We start from the raw sequence: 15,784 nt of genomic DNA, 5'->3' as shown, positions 1-15,784 counted from the left end.
TGCGCATTGTCTTGGCATGACGCCCATGCTACTTAGAGGCTCGTTGAGTGTAGCATGCCAACTGCACCATGCTATCTTCGAATCCTAGGGGTGTATCATTTACCGTCATAGATGAAATTTTATTCACATGCAGTCCAGCATAGGTGACCGACTCCTGCCTGAGTGAACTGAAATGGCTCAAGCTTGTAAAGACGTAAATTTACTAGTATTTCTTTCTATGAATCTTCCAAATCATAGCATTTTAAGGCTTCACATATGTCCACAAGTAGTTCACCTCTGGATTGCATCTTAAAATTACAAGCTCCCAATTTGTCGGCTGAATATCTGCAGAAAACAAAGTCAGAATAGCCAAAAACCAAAGATCTCGTTATAACCTTTGTGTACATTATAAAAAAACATCGGAATAATGTTACAAATAGAGACTCTACTTGTCAAAATTCATATTTCAACTGGGCAAAATTCTTCACAAGCAATTAGCATATCAGAAAAACACCGACAGCCTTTTGTAATTTGTGTTCTGCACCATGAAGCATCGCTCAAACAAATCACTTAAATTTTCAGTCTCTCTCTCTACATTTTCGGACAACATTATTTCAGTGGCTGTGTTGTTTAATTTACTGGTAGTCTGTGAAACATCATCTGTCGTGACCAATTTATCTTTCTGTGGGGAATTTCTTTCATCGTCTTCTAAGTTAATTATGTTAGCAGGTTCTTGAACTTCACCATTTAAGACTAGCCCTGGTAGATGCCACTGAACTTCCGGATTGATATGGTGCCTGTCAATCTCTTTATTTCCAAGGGGCCGACAGTGAGTCCACTGAGTCAAATGAGAGCCGAAGCCACCTTCCAGTACTTCATCTAAAGACAGATGGTTTACGCTGTAAGGCATACCTACAAGTCCTGACTTATCCAGATTATCTAAAGCCAAAGCAGAAAGATGCTCCTCCAAAACATATGCCGAAGATAAGGCCCCATTGGCTAGACTCATTAGTCGCCAATTGAAAATCCGACGGAAAATCACAACCCAGTTTGGAACCATGTAGTAGCTCAAGTTTTGAAGCTCAAGCCTTGTGCTTCTTTGTAGCATTATGGATGCCTCTTTTATAGCTAGTGAAGCTCCCATCATGCATGATTGTGTCAAATATCTAATCAAGCAATTTTCAAGTTGTGATCTCTGAATCTCAATCTCCTTGCCCATGTTAGAGCCTCTACTCAACCAGGATATATCATCAGGAAAAGCTGGAAGTTTTAAGTTATTTAATGAACACTCGAATGATTCTGTTCTCTCTGTAGAGCTCCATCCTATGCTTGGCACACAACAATTCTCGATGAAATCACCAGAATTCTCCACTATTGCAATCTCAGGACAGGGCCAACTGGCAGGATTTGCTTTGGCAGCAGCCACAATTTCGTCCCGTGACAGATCCAAGGCTTTGTTGAAGGCTGATATACAGTGATTTGGACTCACTTCATGATCACTCAACTTTTTAAGCACCTCCAGTGCAGAGCCCAGGTGACTCAGGATGAGTTCACGTGTCTTGACACAATGAACAACAGGTTGTACAGGTGACTCATTTGCCAGCCAATCCAACCCTTCCCTTAGTTGCTCGTCACTGAAAAATCCATCTGAGTAACCCAATTGTTGGTTCCCAACAAGGAATTTAACAACAAAACTCTTCACCCTTGACTTGTCAATGTCACGGAGGCCTAATCCATCGACTATAACAGCAGAAGGATCTAAAACCTCTTCATTACATGAACTACTAAGGATCAGAAGAGGAAGGCAGGAACCAGAAGGTATTGACATCAGAAGATTATGGAGTTGAATTTTTTGGAGCTTCCATGGGATGTTTTCAGATACAAGAAACAGAACTGCACTTACACCAGATACAGTATTATTTGGAGGGTCAACTTTTGTTGACTTAACAATTGAGAAGCAGCAAGTCAAATCAGAGCCAGATTGGCTAGGAAGCCACTTCTTCCATATTGAAAGGCCAGGAAATGAAACTAGCAGATCATCATCATAATCTTTCCTAGGAGGCATTAGCTTTGAAAACAACCACGATTCTGCTGCAAAATGTGAAACCTGCCCCCTCTGCATGTGCTCATCCCCTTCTTGACTGTCCTGAGAACATAGAATAATTTTCCAGCACAGAAACTTAGCATCTCGGTTTCTTCTTCTGAGTATACCTGCTACCACATCTGAAACATTCAGCTTTGACCATGACCGTTCCTGTTTCTCATATCTCTCTATCATGACATGATCAATATCAAACTTGCCACGTGTGAAGGAATGCTACACAGAAAAGAAAATGCAAACAGTAAACAAAATAACTCAAGGTCGAGGAAAGTAATCAGCTAAATAAGCATTTTTTCTCAACAAAAAGATGTTTAGTTGCAGAAGGAACAAAAAAGCAAATTTTGGTTTGACCATTCCCATGTGGACTTCCCAAATTCAATCTTTAACAGACTATTAGCTCATTCTCATATGAAAACTTGAAGATGATTATTCTACAACATTAATATAACAATGATACACAATTTCAAGTATCCAATCAGATGCTCTATAATAGCATGGTAGCAACAAAACCCAAACGTATATCATCTTGAACTGGTGAACCAAAGAGGCTAAGGAGTCAAAGACAATATTTTCTTCTTCATAAGGTGACATGCAAACATTTAATAATAGATAATTTTCTGAACTAATTTAGTAGCACAAATCATGGGACAATACACAGAACTATTTGTTACACAGTAAATATTTGCAGAAGCTTTGAATAAAGTTCACTAATTAAATTGTTGAAAGTGCACTAAAGTCACTCCATTCCATTTTGTTCAAGAGAAGCATGAGGAACAGAACACTGAGACACAAAAGAAGAGGCCATATTTTTCCTTTAAAAGTAAACTATAGGTGCCAGAGGCAGAGACAAAAAGAGAGGCATGCAAGAAACAATGAATTGAATTTTCTGGTCTGGATATTTTGCCAAAATAAAAAAACTATAACACAGAACCAATAGGATCCATATTAAAAGGAGGTGAAATGGCTTACATCTTTGTTCCTTTGAATTCGTGGTCCCAGTGACAACGAATTTAGGGCTGCATTTGCAGCTAGTTTCCTTTGCTCACGCAACTCCTTTAGCTTTGACGAATGGCGCCTCCATAACCTTGAAGGAGAGAAATCCAAGATATGTGGTAAGGTACACAATTCTGAAACTTACAGTTTAAAATTTTTTAGAATTTTGAATAAGTTATCAAACCTTAAGATTAACTTGAGTTTTGCCAGAGCAACTTCTTCCTCTATATAACTTGCCCTAACTTCATCTTTTTCATTTTCCATAGCTTCATCATTTTCACCTATCATAACTTCATCATTTTCTTTCTCTTGATAAGTAACGGAAGGTTCTTCATCTTCTAAGTTATTAATAGCTACAACTTGAGGCAATGCATTATCTACAGAATAATCATATCTTCTAAAACTGGGGGATCTATCTTGCTGAGATGTTCTTGGCACAATTTGAAGAGGAAAAACTTCCATGCCAAAAGCAGACTTATTCTCTGGAGACATTCTGAAAAGAGGATCATCATCTTGTTTCTCCTCAGATACAACTCTAGCTGGCTGGTGTTTAGGGGAAGTATGAGGTACTAAGAAACTCCAGGGAGAAGTACTAGCCATAGTCACCTTGTGGTCATCTTGACTTTGCTGATCAACCATCGATGCCTCAATTAAGGGTGGCACTGATCTGCTATGTTTTGGGGGTGAAATGGCTGCAGAATCAGGCATTTCTTCATTAACTGCACAGACTGAGATTTTCCTTCCAATATAAGGAATGGCTGCTTTGTCATGCTTATAGATCTTATCAAGCTGAATTTCTTTTTTCGCTTCAGTAGGCAAGAATATGGCTTGAGTAGAAGCCAAAATATCCTCAACCATCGTTTTCGATCGTTTCATGTGGACAAGTTTTGAACACTTGGTGGGATAGTCACTGTCACTATTGAGAAATTGGCCTTCCTTTACCATATAATGCTCCTCAAATTCCTTTATCAAAAAACCATGATATTCTAAAAGGTTTTCTATGTCCTCTTCCTAAAATCAGCCACCAAAAGCAAAGATATAAGACCAGTAGGAATTTACACCAAATGGATAATTATAGAATTTAATCATGCCAAGGAAAGGTACCTCCATACCAAGCCACCTCCCAACATGGGCAACAGGGAGACCTTGATTATTCAGTAGACCAGAATGTAGGGAAGCAAGTGCCTGGGTTCGTAACTGATCAAAAAAGCATAATACATGAGACAAAATAACTTGCATATCTGTATTTTTGCAGATGTGTTCATGCAACTTTATTCCAAGCTCATTTTTTTAAAATGAAGTTCCTCATGTTAACATTTCATGACTAGTTCTCACCTTTTTAGGCATCAAGGTCCAACAATTTTTTGTTGCACTAAACATCAAACCAATGATATATCATATATATGCATTCCCTCCAAAAAATGTTTGTTAGCATAAAGAATGCTGAACTTCCCATATCAATATTCAAGCAAACACTTGAATTTACATATATGCACTCCCCTATACAGCACTGAAAAAAGAAGTTTGTTTAACCACTCAAATCAAAATAATAAATACATGAACAAGAGCACCGAGAAGCTTAAGATATATGCCTTAATCACAGAAAACATCATCAATGCATAAATGTATGTAAGCAATAACCAAATGTTCTAAGCATGAATGATAGTAGAGGAAAGAAAATCCTAATAAGATTTATGACAAACTTCAAAAGAACAACACAAGAGTTTGTCTTTGGATTAACCTATTAGCCAATTACCACGAGAACTAAACACATGGAACATAAAAAACTTTATGCTCTTTTGGAATCTTAAAGGCTAAATTGAATGTGACCACAAGCAATATTTCCTCATACCTTAGCAAAATGAGCATGCATTAGGCATGCTTGAAGATAACTCGCTTTCCTTGCAAGTCGAAAGAAGGAGATAAAATTTCCCATTCTACAAGCTCTGAAGAAGCCAAGAAGTTTTACTATTAGATGAAGTTTAACACGTTATCAACCATGTATAATTATAGTAATACTATACATCCTAAATCCAATTCATAAGTTGTGATTTCAAGTGACCGGATAATGTTTTATAGACCTCACAACCACATAATAGATTTACCAATAAAACAATATTGTATCATCACCTGAGAAGCAAAATTTGAAACACAAACCTAATACATAAAATTATTCATAAAATTAAGGAGAAAAAGCAACCTTGCAACATCACGGGCAAATAATACTTCTGGTGTTTGTCTTATCTCCGGAGTCATCTTTGCTAGATCTAACGATAGCTCTGCTGGTTCAACCTAGGACAATTTGCATATTTTCACATAACAAATTCAGATGAAATATGCAGAATTGAGTTGCCAGAGCAAATAACTTACTTTGTACCCAGGATGTTTGTCCAATTTGAGAAGTGCATAATAACCTCGAAATTCTTTTTCTGTTGGTACATTTATCCCCTTTTTCCTGTGATCATCATACATCTGGAACAACTCAACTGATGTTTTATTCATCTGCTCAATATTGAGGTGTGCATCAAATCCCTCAGAAAAGCCCTCTCCCTTTGTGTATTCACATAGCTCATGCATGGCCATAATGTGAAGCCTTATCTGACACCCACAGCAATCAGTTATAATACCATTTCTAAATAATAATCAGAACATGCTATTGCATATATATTACATGGTTAATGCAGATCTTCAGGAAAACAAACAATTTGTGCTTCAATTAATCGGATAAACATGACACAAAAATGAAAAAAGAAAGCAATACACGCGTGGATTAAAAAAACATGCACTTGATTAATATGGCAAGGACCCAAATATAATACATGTGGCCATAATTTAATTGTCTGTGCATTACTACTCATAAATTTTGTTTTTCAAGAATTAACTTGATTGCATCAACAAACAAACAATACTATGACTTCAACCAGAAATGCTCTACAACAAAACCATCAGAAAAAGCATTAATAGAATTTATATCCATCCAGAGTTGTCATTGGCATCACTTTGAGCAACTGCTAGAAAGATCAGCCCAACATGCTTAGAGAACAGCAACATGAGGCTACAATGAAAAGTGCTCCCTAACTTTGACTTCCAAACATTTCGATGTAAGTAATTTCCTTGTCTGGTGTCAAGATTTAATTCACTTCATTTGAGCACCATACACCTTTCTTTAAATATACATATATTTTTTTATATTCCACTCGTAAATTTAAACCAAACCCCTCTAAACAATAGTGCAAGACTTCTTATATACTAACAAGAGATCTTACAGCTAAGCTAACAAGTATCAAATCACAAATCCTAAATATTATACAAACAGAAACTGAAAGCATAATAAGTATGCACCATTTGTTCCAGCATAGTAATAGCTTCTCGGTTAAAAATATGCTGCATCCTCAGGTCCATTCGGATAGCTCGCATCCTATCCCATAGGAAATTGTATAAGCCAAGAAACCTTTCATCATAGGGCTTATCTAGCAAATCGAGAAGATGACCAACTGTCTTCTGCAGGATTGGCATAGGTCGTATTAAATTGGCTTCCCTCTCTGCTGTCCTATTATACTGTGTGAGCATAAACCAAATATATCCGTCATGTTTCTTCTCATAAATGAAATACAGGTGAAAGTAATTTCTTGAAAGAGGATAAAGGTTTAATTACATTAAGTTTAGTTCAAATACAAGTTCAAAAGGAAAATTTGATGACAAAATTACCTTTTTAACAGCAAGGTATTTGCTAGTTTGATTTCTATCCCCATCCAAGCGTTCATACCGATCAAGATCCCCTTTTCTTTCTCGCTCTGCCCTTTCTGACTCTGAAATATGAGCAAAACATCATAATGACAGCATTATTAGTGTACTTTAATAAAAGAGGACAGCTACTTCTCTAGAGATGCCATAAAAGAAGATTCAAGTTTAAAGAGTAAGATTATTTAGTTTTCCCTTTTTCCATCTTGGTATTATTTATCACCAAGAAATTACAGAAACCTTCTCTGCATTCAGATTTTAAAATGACAAGGAACAGATAAATTATGCGTGAATTCACAACCACAAAGGTTGCAACTGGAAAATATTATATTATATGCTGGCTCTTAAGACAAGGTATTCACATACCAGGACACATATCTGGACACAACCCAATAATTATACTGGATGTTTCCAAGCCTTCGTAATCAGATAAAGAATTTTCATTCAGATAATCCTTTGATGATTCTAAAGAAGGTGCCCCAACAATTTTTTGCCTCTCCACAGCAGACTGTTCTTGTCTATCAGTAGAAACTCTTTGATCAGCAAAATCAGGACTGATTTGCACATCTTCACTCAGTTCCACCTTGAAACGAGCCAGTCGCTTTGCCTTGGCTTGCATTTCTCTAAAAATTGCATGGAATTAGGAAAATGAAGTACACTGGAATCATTATACAACATTAATAAACCAAGATCCAACATACCGTTCAGTATCATATTGAGTGGAACTCAAGTTTCTGTGTAGACCTTCATCAAAAGAATGTGGAGGAGACCTAGTTCTTTCTGAAATTGGTGAGCTGGTGAACCTGGTAGCAGCAACACCAGTACTGTTTGCAGATGGCACAGACCTCTGAGGAAATTGAGAATCAGAGGAACTGTGAAAAACATTGAACCTATTACCAGCCCAAAAGCAGAAACAGAACATCAGGCAGGAAAATAAGCTCGAAAACAAGTAAATAAAAGAATTGGAAAGAAGGAAGGTATAAGACTTCTAAAAATCTTCAATATATGCCAACATATATGTTAAAAAGCTTTTAGAGCCACTAAGAGCAAACCGCGGGTTTTCCCAAGAAAGTCTATTTTCCGATGGCACATGTGGGAACTTGGTTCGTTTTGGGCCTTGCACATTAGGAACTTGCTCCATATAACTTCTTTCAGAATCATAAGAACCAACATTAGGCGAGGCTCTGAACGGACCTTGATGAGCAGGTAAGTTGGGATAATTGCCAAGCAATGTGGCATGATTACCCCCCATAGGAGAAGATAAAATTGGTCTGTCAACAAACAATACAACTATCAAAGGATATCACAATTGAAGAAATAACAAGCAATGGAACACATACACACGTGTATGATGAAGCCATAAAGTAAAACTGACAGCAAAAAATCCAATAACAATGTTTTCATGATCAAGAACATGATCTCCAGCATAAGGGATGCGCTTCCTCATTATAATTTCAAAGGTACATGAAATCACACACAGATAAAGAGGCTGCTGCTTCAAAAGATTTTATCAGAAAAGATGGTTTTCTTCCATCATAAGTGGAAACTTGACATGGTTTTAGGGCTTATGACAAACCAAACTGTTTGAGAATAAGTTGGTGTTGGTTTATCAAGATGTTATTGCAGGCTTGTTCAATTATGAGTATGAAAAGCTCAAGCTTTCCCTTGAAACGCATTTTACTAACAAATCAAGTTTAACAACCCTTGGCTCCACATGGATGGGCATCTAAACACAGGAATCTGCTGTTGCTTTCATTACTTTATGCTTATTTTAAAACACACTAGAGCTTGACAGAAGTAGCTTTTTTCTATATGAATATACAATAAATTCGGTACCAGCCATGCCAATGAAAAAAACTTCAACATAATTTAAAATGTTACATGTGTTGTTAAAATCCAAATCTTGTCAGTTCTCGTAATAAATAAAAGAGACAAAGCTAATGTTGGAAAAAGACAGCCAAGCTCAAGTTAAGCTAGCGAAATATGAATGTGGTTGCAGTCCTACTAAACAGAGCCAAGCTTGAACTGTAGTTTGTATATTGTGACCTATAAGGTACTAACCAATCAGTAGGAGAATATTAACAGAAAACTGTAGCCTACATACATTCGTGCATGCAGACAAAGAAACATATGGAGTTGAAACTGAAAACTTACTGTTGACTTTCATCAAAAGAAGGGTGAAAAGTGTCAACAGAATGATAGCTTTGAAAGCAGGTGAAACTTTTCTCAGTAAAGCTAGGGAACTGTGATTATCAACAAGTGAATCAGAATGGCTACAAGAGAAAGAAAGCAACAGTCAAAAGGCTAAAAATAAAATGGTGATGCAATATTCAAATACTTATGTCTCAAATTAACCGAAAAGGCTTTGAAAAAATATTTAAAAGGCCAGAAGTTAAAGGTTTGGTGAGAGAGAGGGAGCGGGAAGAAGACAGATGAATTTTTCATTCATGCAATGGATCTCCAAAACATGGTGAAACTTAAAGTTGATTTCAAAACACAAAATTTCAGGTAATAAAATATAGTTCTTTACACCACAGACATGCATTACTTTGAGAATAGAACAATGCAATTAGTTCCAATTACAGTAACCATCAACAACAACAAAAGGAAATCTAGGGGATATAATGCAGAGTTCTAAAGTTAAAGGACACAGGAAGATCACTCGACCCAAAAGCTTAAGCTGATAAATAAGGTTCAATTGTGGTACTTAAGCTTTAAGATGCACCTTCACGTGCACTTTCACATTGAATAAAACATAAACCAAAACCACATGACTACTTGGTCAACTTGAATCCAATACAATATCAAAAAAACACTTGTGACTTGACCCATAAGCATATTGATATGTAATGACCCAAAATAGTGTTTAAGCTTTATTACAATATGAAACAGGTTACCTTCATTATATCAATAAATAACTTGTGCTATTAGAAAGAAAGAATGATGAATTGATGTAATATACCTTGGATGCATAGGTTGAATAGATTTTCTTGAAAATTCTTCATCTCCAGAGAGTAAAGGAGGTGACCTAGTCCTTTTCAGTTCTTGGAATCGGGCAATCTTAGCCATGGCACTAGTTCCAGAATTAGGTGAAGCAACAACTGATGTCACTGCAGAAGGCCTGGCATGAGATGGGGCATCATAATCTTTGAAGAAAGATCTTTGCCCATCATCCAATCTATGAGGAGGCACAATGGATCTGAGAAAACAAGGCATTAGTAAAACATATGTGGTGTAACAGACTGCTGATCAAAAACAGAAAAAAACACTTTTGTGGTTAGCTAATGATTGTATGTGCTGAAGTTCAAAAGCTACATTTTGGAATATTCATATTATTATAACTCATACAAAAATGAAAAATAAATATAAAAAAGGTGCAAGGAATTTTCATCTAGAACTGCAATGGCAGCTAAGAAATTCCAAGATGTTAGCTCAGGATAGTAGGGGAACAAAGTAACAGGAGGTACTTAGACACGGTGCCTGAAGAGCACAATTTGATCATACAAGTTGGAGCCACAAGCATATGGCCCTAGTGCTTATCATGTGCTAACATGGTTATGTGAAAATACATATTTTATGCAGACATTGCCTTTTTCTTATCAGTCACAGAGAAGGAAACAAAATGGATGTTGTTTTTGGTTCACACTAAGGATCTGGCAGAATTTTTGGGGTGCATCATGATCTATACTAAACTATTTTAGCAGCTCATACCTGACTCAAAAACATGTGCATCAATGCACATACAGATACACATGTACATTTTAAGGGATTTTTTGCCAATAGCATCAGTGGATGTGTAGGCGAGAAACAAGTTGAAGTGACATTGTATGGATATAAATCAAAAGGAACAGTACCATTATAAAAGAAAAGGAAAAGAAAAAGAGACAAAGATAGAAAAATTATACATTAGTCTTGACAGTTACCTAAGGACCCCTGCAGATGAGTAAGAAGGACCAGCAAGAGAATGAGGGTTTTCAAATGCTGAAGGAGGTGACAGCACTTTCTGTGGAGCCTCGGGTCTTCTGGTACCAGAACAATACTCATAAATATCCATAATCAGCACGCAAAAAAAAAAAATGAAGCTTATAAAAATAAAAACTAGATAACTGTAGATTACATGAAGTGACCAAATGCAAAATGATGTCTAGATGTCATTTTGTCAAGATCACACAAGGGCCACTCCTAGGAGAAAATAATGTCAACTAAGTCATTGAACTATCTTACCATGTTTTCCTATAGCAATGGGCAACATTTGTACATCATGTTTTGAGTGGCTATTTGCGAATCCACACAACAGTAAAATATGAATTTCAAGTTTAATTCTCTGTTCTGTTTTGTCAAGAACCTGGACGAAATTCAAACACCCTATTGGACTTCAAGTGGGTAGCTTTCTAAGCACCCAACACATGTATCTTGTCTACGTTTTGCAACAGGAAATTAAACGATGGTCATAATCAGAGTACGAAGTTAATTTTACCTAAAAGTAAAATATAAAACCCTATAAATTTCGAATTGCTCTCACCTTACTCTGGAAGTTTGGTTTAGTCCGGCAGTTGGAGCGGAGCTCCCAAAAGACACAGGAGGTGGGCTTGTCCTCTCTACAACATCATGTTGCCTGAAATCAAAACATCATAATCAAACAAAAACCCATGTTTCATAGAAATATAAATTAGCCATCCAAGAAACGCATGATACTCAAATCACGAAATAGAAAAAGAAAAAATAGAACTTTCACATTAAAAAATCAATGACAAAGTTTGAAATTACTAAGAGAAAAAACAAATATATATATATATATCGTCACCTGGGAGATGGAGTAGTATTGGCAAAAGGAGAAGAAGAAGAGGCGGGAGGAGTGAAATTTCCAAAAGTGGGAAGGGGCTTTGTGGGAACAGAGGGGCCTGACTGCCTTCCAAACCCTGCATTATGATCCGCCATTTGTCTATTCTACTGCATTCCTGAGCTTCAAGAGTTAAAGCTTTCGTTGTTTCTTGCAATCGGCAAGGAAGAGTCGAAGATGGTTTTAATTTTGCGAACTTTAAAACCTTATTGTTTGGTGGGGGGCTCAGTGTGAGTTTGCAGCATATCAGGAGATTTTTTACTGCAATAGGCACACGTGTTTGGGGCCTTTGGGAATTTTTCACCACGCGTGGTGGTGGGTCTTTGAAATTTTCCAATTTGGGGTTTTATGATAATTTTAATCTTAGGGGTAGATTGAAAAATTTCTATTTTAGGGGTTTTTTTGTTAGTTTTAAAATTTTGGTCCATTTTATGAATAAAGCATGTATTATAAAAATTGGCGTATTTTTATTTTTTTTCTTTTAGAAAATTGCCCTAAGACCGAAAAAAGAGACATTATTTGAAAAAAAACTAAATCAATAATTTGAATCAAATTGACCTATAAAGTTGAATTATCAATTTAAATTATAAATTCACATTAAACAAAATCAAACACCACATATCTCGGCTTTAGTTTGGTCTTAAAAATAATTTAAATATTTCAATTTAAATTCATATTAAATAAATTCAAATTTAATTAATTTGAATTGAATTAACTTTTAAAAATGAGTCAATTCTATTTAGAGCTAATCCTAATTTATATATATATTATAAAGTTTTATTAAATATCATAAGTAAGAGTATACTTTAAAAAATTTGATACAAAAATTGAAAAAAGTTAATTACACAAACAACTAAAACGATATAAAATTTGATAAATATCAATTTATCTCAACTGGGTAAAATATAAATTTAACCCTTATGTGGATAAATACTAATAGCACGTATGGGATGATGTGTGTGTGTGTGTGTGTATATATATATATATATATATATATATATATATAGATGGTGGAAGTTTATATAGAAAAAGTGAAAAATAATTATATATTAAATTGGAGATTTCATCGGGCATGTTTAACACAAAAAATATGATCAATTTCATTTTGATTTCTCCACCCTTTTAAGTTTTAGAAGTTTATTTGTTCATTCATAATTGGCTTCTTTTAATGAAAACTATTGCTTGAAATAAGCGTGGAAACAAATCGAGTTATGCACTCATCAATTCAAGTTTGGTTTGATTTAAGTCCAGGTGGTAAATATTAAAGGTAACTTGAGTGAAAAATTAGTGCAATTCGATTTAGCTAAAGTTTATAATTTAAATTTATAATTCATTGATAAAAACAATATTGTTTTATCTATTAATTATCAAAATAATGTTATTTTAACAATTATTTAACCTAATTTAAATCCAGTTATTACTCAAATTCAAATTAAATCAAATAATCATTGATTTACAAATCAGATCAAGTCAAACTCTTTCTAATTCAAGTTTAACTCAGTTTTAAAAATCGAGTTAACCTTTTTAATTTAAATTCGACTCAAATTTGAGATTAAACTAGTTTGATTTGGGTTTATTCCTAATTTGGAAGGACACGATGATTATTTTACACATACTTAGAAAAGGTTATTCAAAAAATGTTTAGAATTTTAAAAATATGACTAGAAATATGAGGTAGTAACTAACAATAATAAAGAGACATCGATAATGACCGGAATCTGATTAACAGTAGATCTAATCCAAACGTAGGAAGAATTAGTAGGGGAGAAGAGAAGTGAGGGTGCGTTTGGTTGGCGGTAAGATAGATTATCTTGGTAATCTATCTTTTATTCCCTTGTTTGGTTTGTCAGTAATAAAAGATTACAGTAATCTTCTATTACCAATGCTGACGTGGCAAGTAATATAAGTGGTAATCTGATTATCACCTTCACTTTAGGTATTTAAAGATTATTGGGGTAATCTTGAGTTTATTATAGAAAAATTATTATTTATTAATTTTTTGAGATAAAAATAAATTTATTTTTAATTAATATGACAAATAATATAAAAAATATTTAAAAATAATTATATTCAAGGGCATTTAAATAAAATAATTTACTAGTAATCTTTTATTACCTTTAACCAAACACAATAATTATTTATACCTATCAAATTTTATCAAACATAGTAATCATTTATACCCAGTAATCTTCTAAGTAATCTATTTTCAAGGTAATATTTTTATTTTAGTAATCAAATATTACCCAAACCAAACGCCCCCTGACAAGTAACATAATGAGAAGGAAGGATAAATAGTCATTTGACCACCCATGATTGGGGAAAAATGCCATCGAGCAACAACGTCAAGTTATAGCTGTGCCTAAAATGAGAGAAAATTATGGGCCTCATTCCGGGCCGGGTTAGCCTAATCCGCAAATGAGTTATGAAACACCATTTGGCCTAAATTCCGTCCAGGTTCATTTCCCCAGGAATCTATAAGATCAAGTACATGTGGATGAGGTTAACAGGTGTAGCAAAATACAAGCATGGCCGGAGCTGGAGATGGAGGGCGTTCAGGTTCTGTGCAGAAATCGGAGGAAGAATGGCGGGCTATTCTCTCCCCCGAGCAGTTCAGGATTCTACGACTGAAAGGAACCGAGTAAGTTTATCTCATAAATTATCACACATCTATTGAGGTTGATCTATGATTATACACAATTGATTGATGGTGAAAATGCATAATCTAAATTTAATTACTTTAATTCATCCTCAATTTTACATTTTAGGTCATCTTGTTTGTTCTGCTACTTCCACTGATTTACAAATGATGTGCAGGCTGCGAGGAACCGGTGAGTATGACAAGGTCTTTGCCGATGGGATTTACAATTGTGCGGGTTGCGGAACACCGCTTTACAAGTCTAGTACTAAATTCAACTCAGGCTGTGGCTGGCCTGCTTTCTTTGAGGGTCTTCCCGGAGCCATTAATCTCTCTGTAAGTTGCTGATTATTTATCACAATAGTTGTTGTTGTTGGTTTTGATTGGATATTTTTTAACCATGAAAGCAATAATTTTCAGCCTGATCCAGATTGGAGGAGAACAGAGATTACATGTGCAGCCTGCGGGGGACACTTGGGCCATGTTTTCAAAGGTGAGGGATTCAAAACACCAACAGATGAACGCCATTGTGTCAACAGTGTATCTGTCAAATTTGTTCCTGCTAATTCCCCTCCTCCTCTGTGACGGCATGTACAATTAGATAATAATGTTGACACTTTTGGTGATAATAAAATGATTATTGAAATGTTGATTGTATCTTGTCGGAATATATTAGGTCTATAAGTGTATAGACCAAAATTCATTAGCTTGTGTTAAAGTTCAATCCACCTTATTTATTCACCTTATTAGATGTGAAATTTTAGTTTTCAACACCTTTCTTCAAGTATAATCACCATAGGTTGATAAAGTCGTCGTTTGGTTGGGTGTGTTATTGCTTAGTGTCAAAATCAAGTCAGATTGTTAGGTAGACGTATCCATTTTGGTTTTGGGCTTTGGAGATCAAAACTCATATTACATAAATTTGTGTTAAAATTTAATTTATCACATTTGTATACCATTTATATTATTTTTTTTAAATATGAGACTTTAGCCTCCAACAAATTTGAATGCGATGTGGGACTTTAGTCTCTCACAAACTTGAATGCTTAAGACATGCTATGTAATGCGGGGGTACAATGAATTGCTAATTTGTACCTTCTATTAGATGTGTTGTAGAATTGTTGAGAGTTTTTTCCAGGAGGAAGAGGTCACTATACACTGATTATTGCTATTACTCTATAGGAAAGACAGTGGAAGTGGCAAGATGAGCTGTGTCAAAATAACAAAATGTCATTGCTTTCAATTAAATAACCATCTACACCACCACCGGTTGTTATCACCCTCGCCAGATTGCCATCACCATCACCCAAACGACCACCACCCAACAAGTCAACACCACCTTTTGATTCTGTCCTTCCTGAGTGTTGTGAGTTTGTCCTGTGACTTACAGCGTTGCCCTCACCCAACACACTAAAGTTGATCTTCTCATCTTGATATCATCTATTAATTTCAGCCTCTACAACTTGCGATGCTGCCTTCACCTGCCACATTGGAG

At 35.4% G+C, this 15,784-nt stretch overlaps 2 protein-coding genes across 5 annotated transcripts; one reads left to right on the top strand and one right to left on the bottom strand.

The window, feature by feature from the left end:
* Window positions 1-364: 364 nt before the first annotated feature.
* LOC123220094 (SAC3 family protein B) lies at window positions 365-11,869 on the bottom strand. 4 transcript variants are annotated; one of them, XM_044642106.1, is made up of 16 exons: window positions 11,619-11,869; window positions 11,337-11,429; window positions 10,738-10,836; window positions 9,777-10,013; window positions 7,867-8,085; window positions 7,516-7,704; window positions 7,181-7,437; window positions 6,782-6,882; window positions 6,416-6,631; window positions 5,444-5,671; window positions 5,274-5,365; window positions 4,926-5,019; window positions 4,178-4,270; window positions 3,258-4,084; window positions 3,050-3,164; window positions 365-2,296 (listed from the first exon to the last, which is right to left on the bottom strand). In XM_044642106.1, exons 1-16 carry the CDS (start codon window positions 11,750-11,752, stop codon window positions 482-484), a joined length of 4,809 nt encoding a protein of 1,602 aa, XP_044498041.1. In that variant the 5' UTR covers window positions 11,753-11,869; the 3' UTR covers window positions 365-481. The 4 variants fall into 4 exon arrangements, with proteins under 4 accessions (XP_044498041.1, XP_044498042.1, XP_044498043.1 ...); XM_044642107.1 differs by having other exon boundaries at window positions 10,738-10,833; XM_044642108.1 differs by lacking the exon at window positions 10,738-10,836.
* A 2,262-nt stretch (window positions 11,870-14,131) lies between these two features.
* On the top strand, window positions 14,132-14,946 carry LOC123220017 (peptide methionine sulfoxide reductase B5-like). The gene is made up of 3 exons (XM_044642006.1): window positions 14,132-14,292; window positions 14,469-14,625; window positions 14,710-14,946. Exons 1-3 carry the CDS (start codon window positions 14,180-14,182, stop codon window positions 14,872-14,874), a joined length of 435 nt encoding a protein of 144 aa, XP_044497941.1. The 5' UTR covers window positions 14,132-14,179; the 3' UTR covers window positions 14,875-14,946.
* The last annotated feature ends 838 nt before the right edge of the window (window positions 14,947-15,784 follow it).

This window comes from Mangifera indica, chromosome 7, assembly GCF_011075055.1.
Source record: "Mangifera indica cultivar Alphonso chromosome 7, CATAS_Mindica_2.1, whole genome shotgun sequence".
Classification (NCBI taxonomy): domain Eukaryota; kingdom Viridiplantae; phylum Streptophyta; class Magnoliopsida; order Sapindales; family Anacardiaceae; genus Mangifera; species Mangifera indica.
Note: the sequence above shows the minus strand (reverse complement) of the source record. Positions and strands in the feature narration are given on the sequence as shown.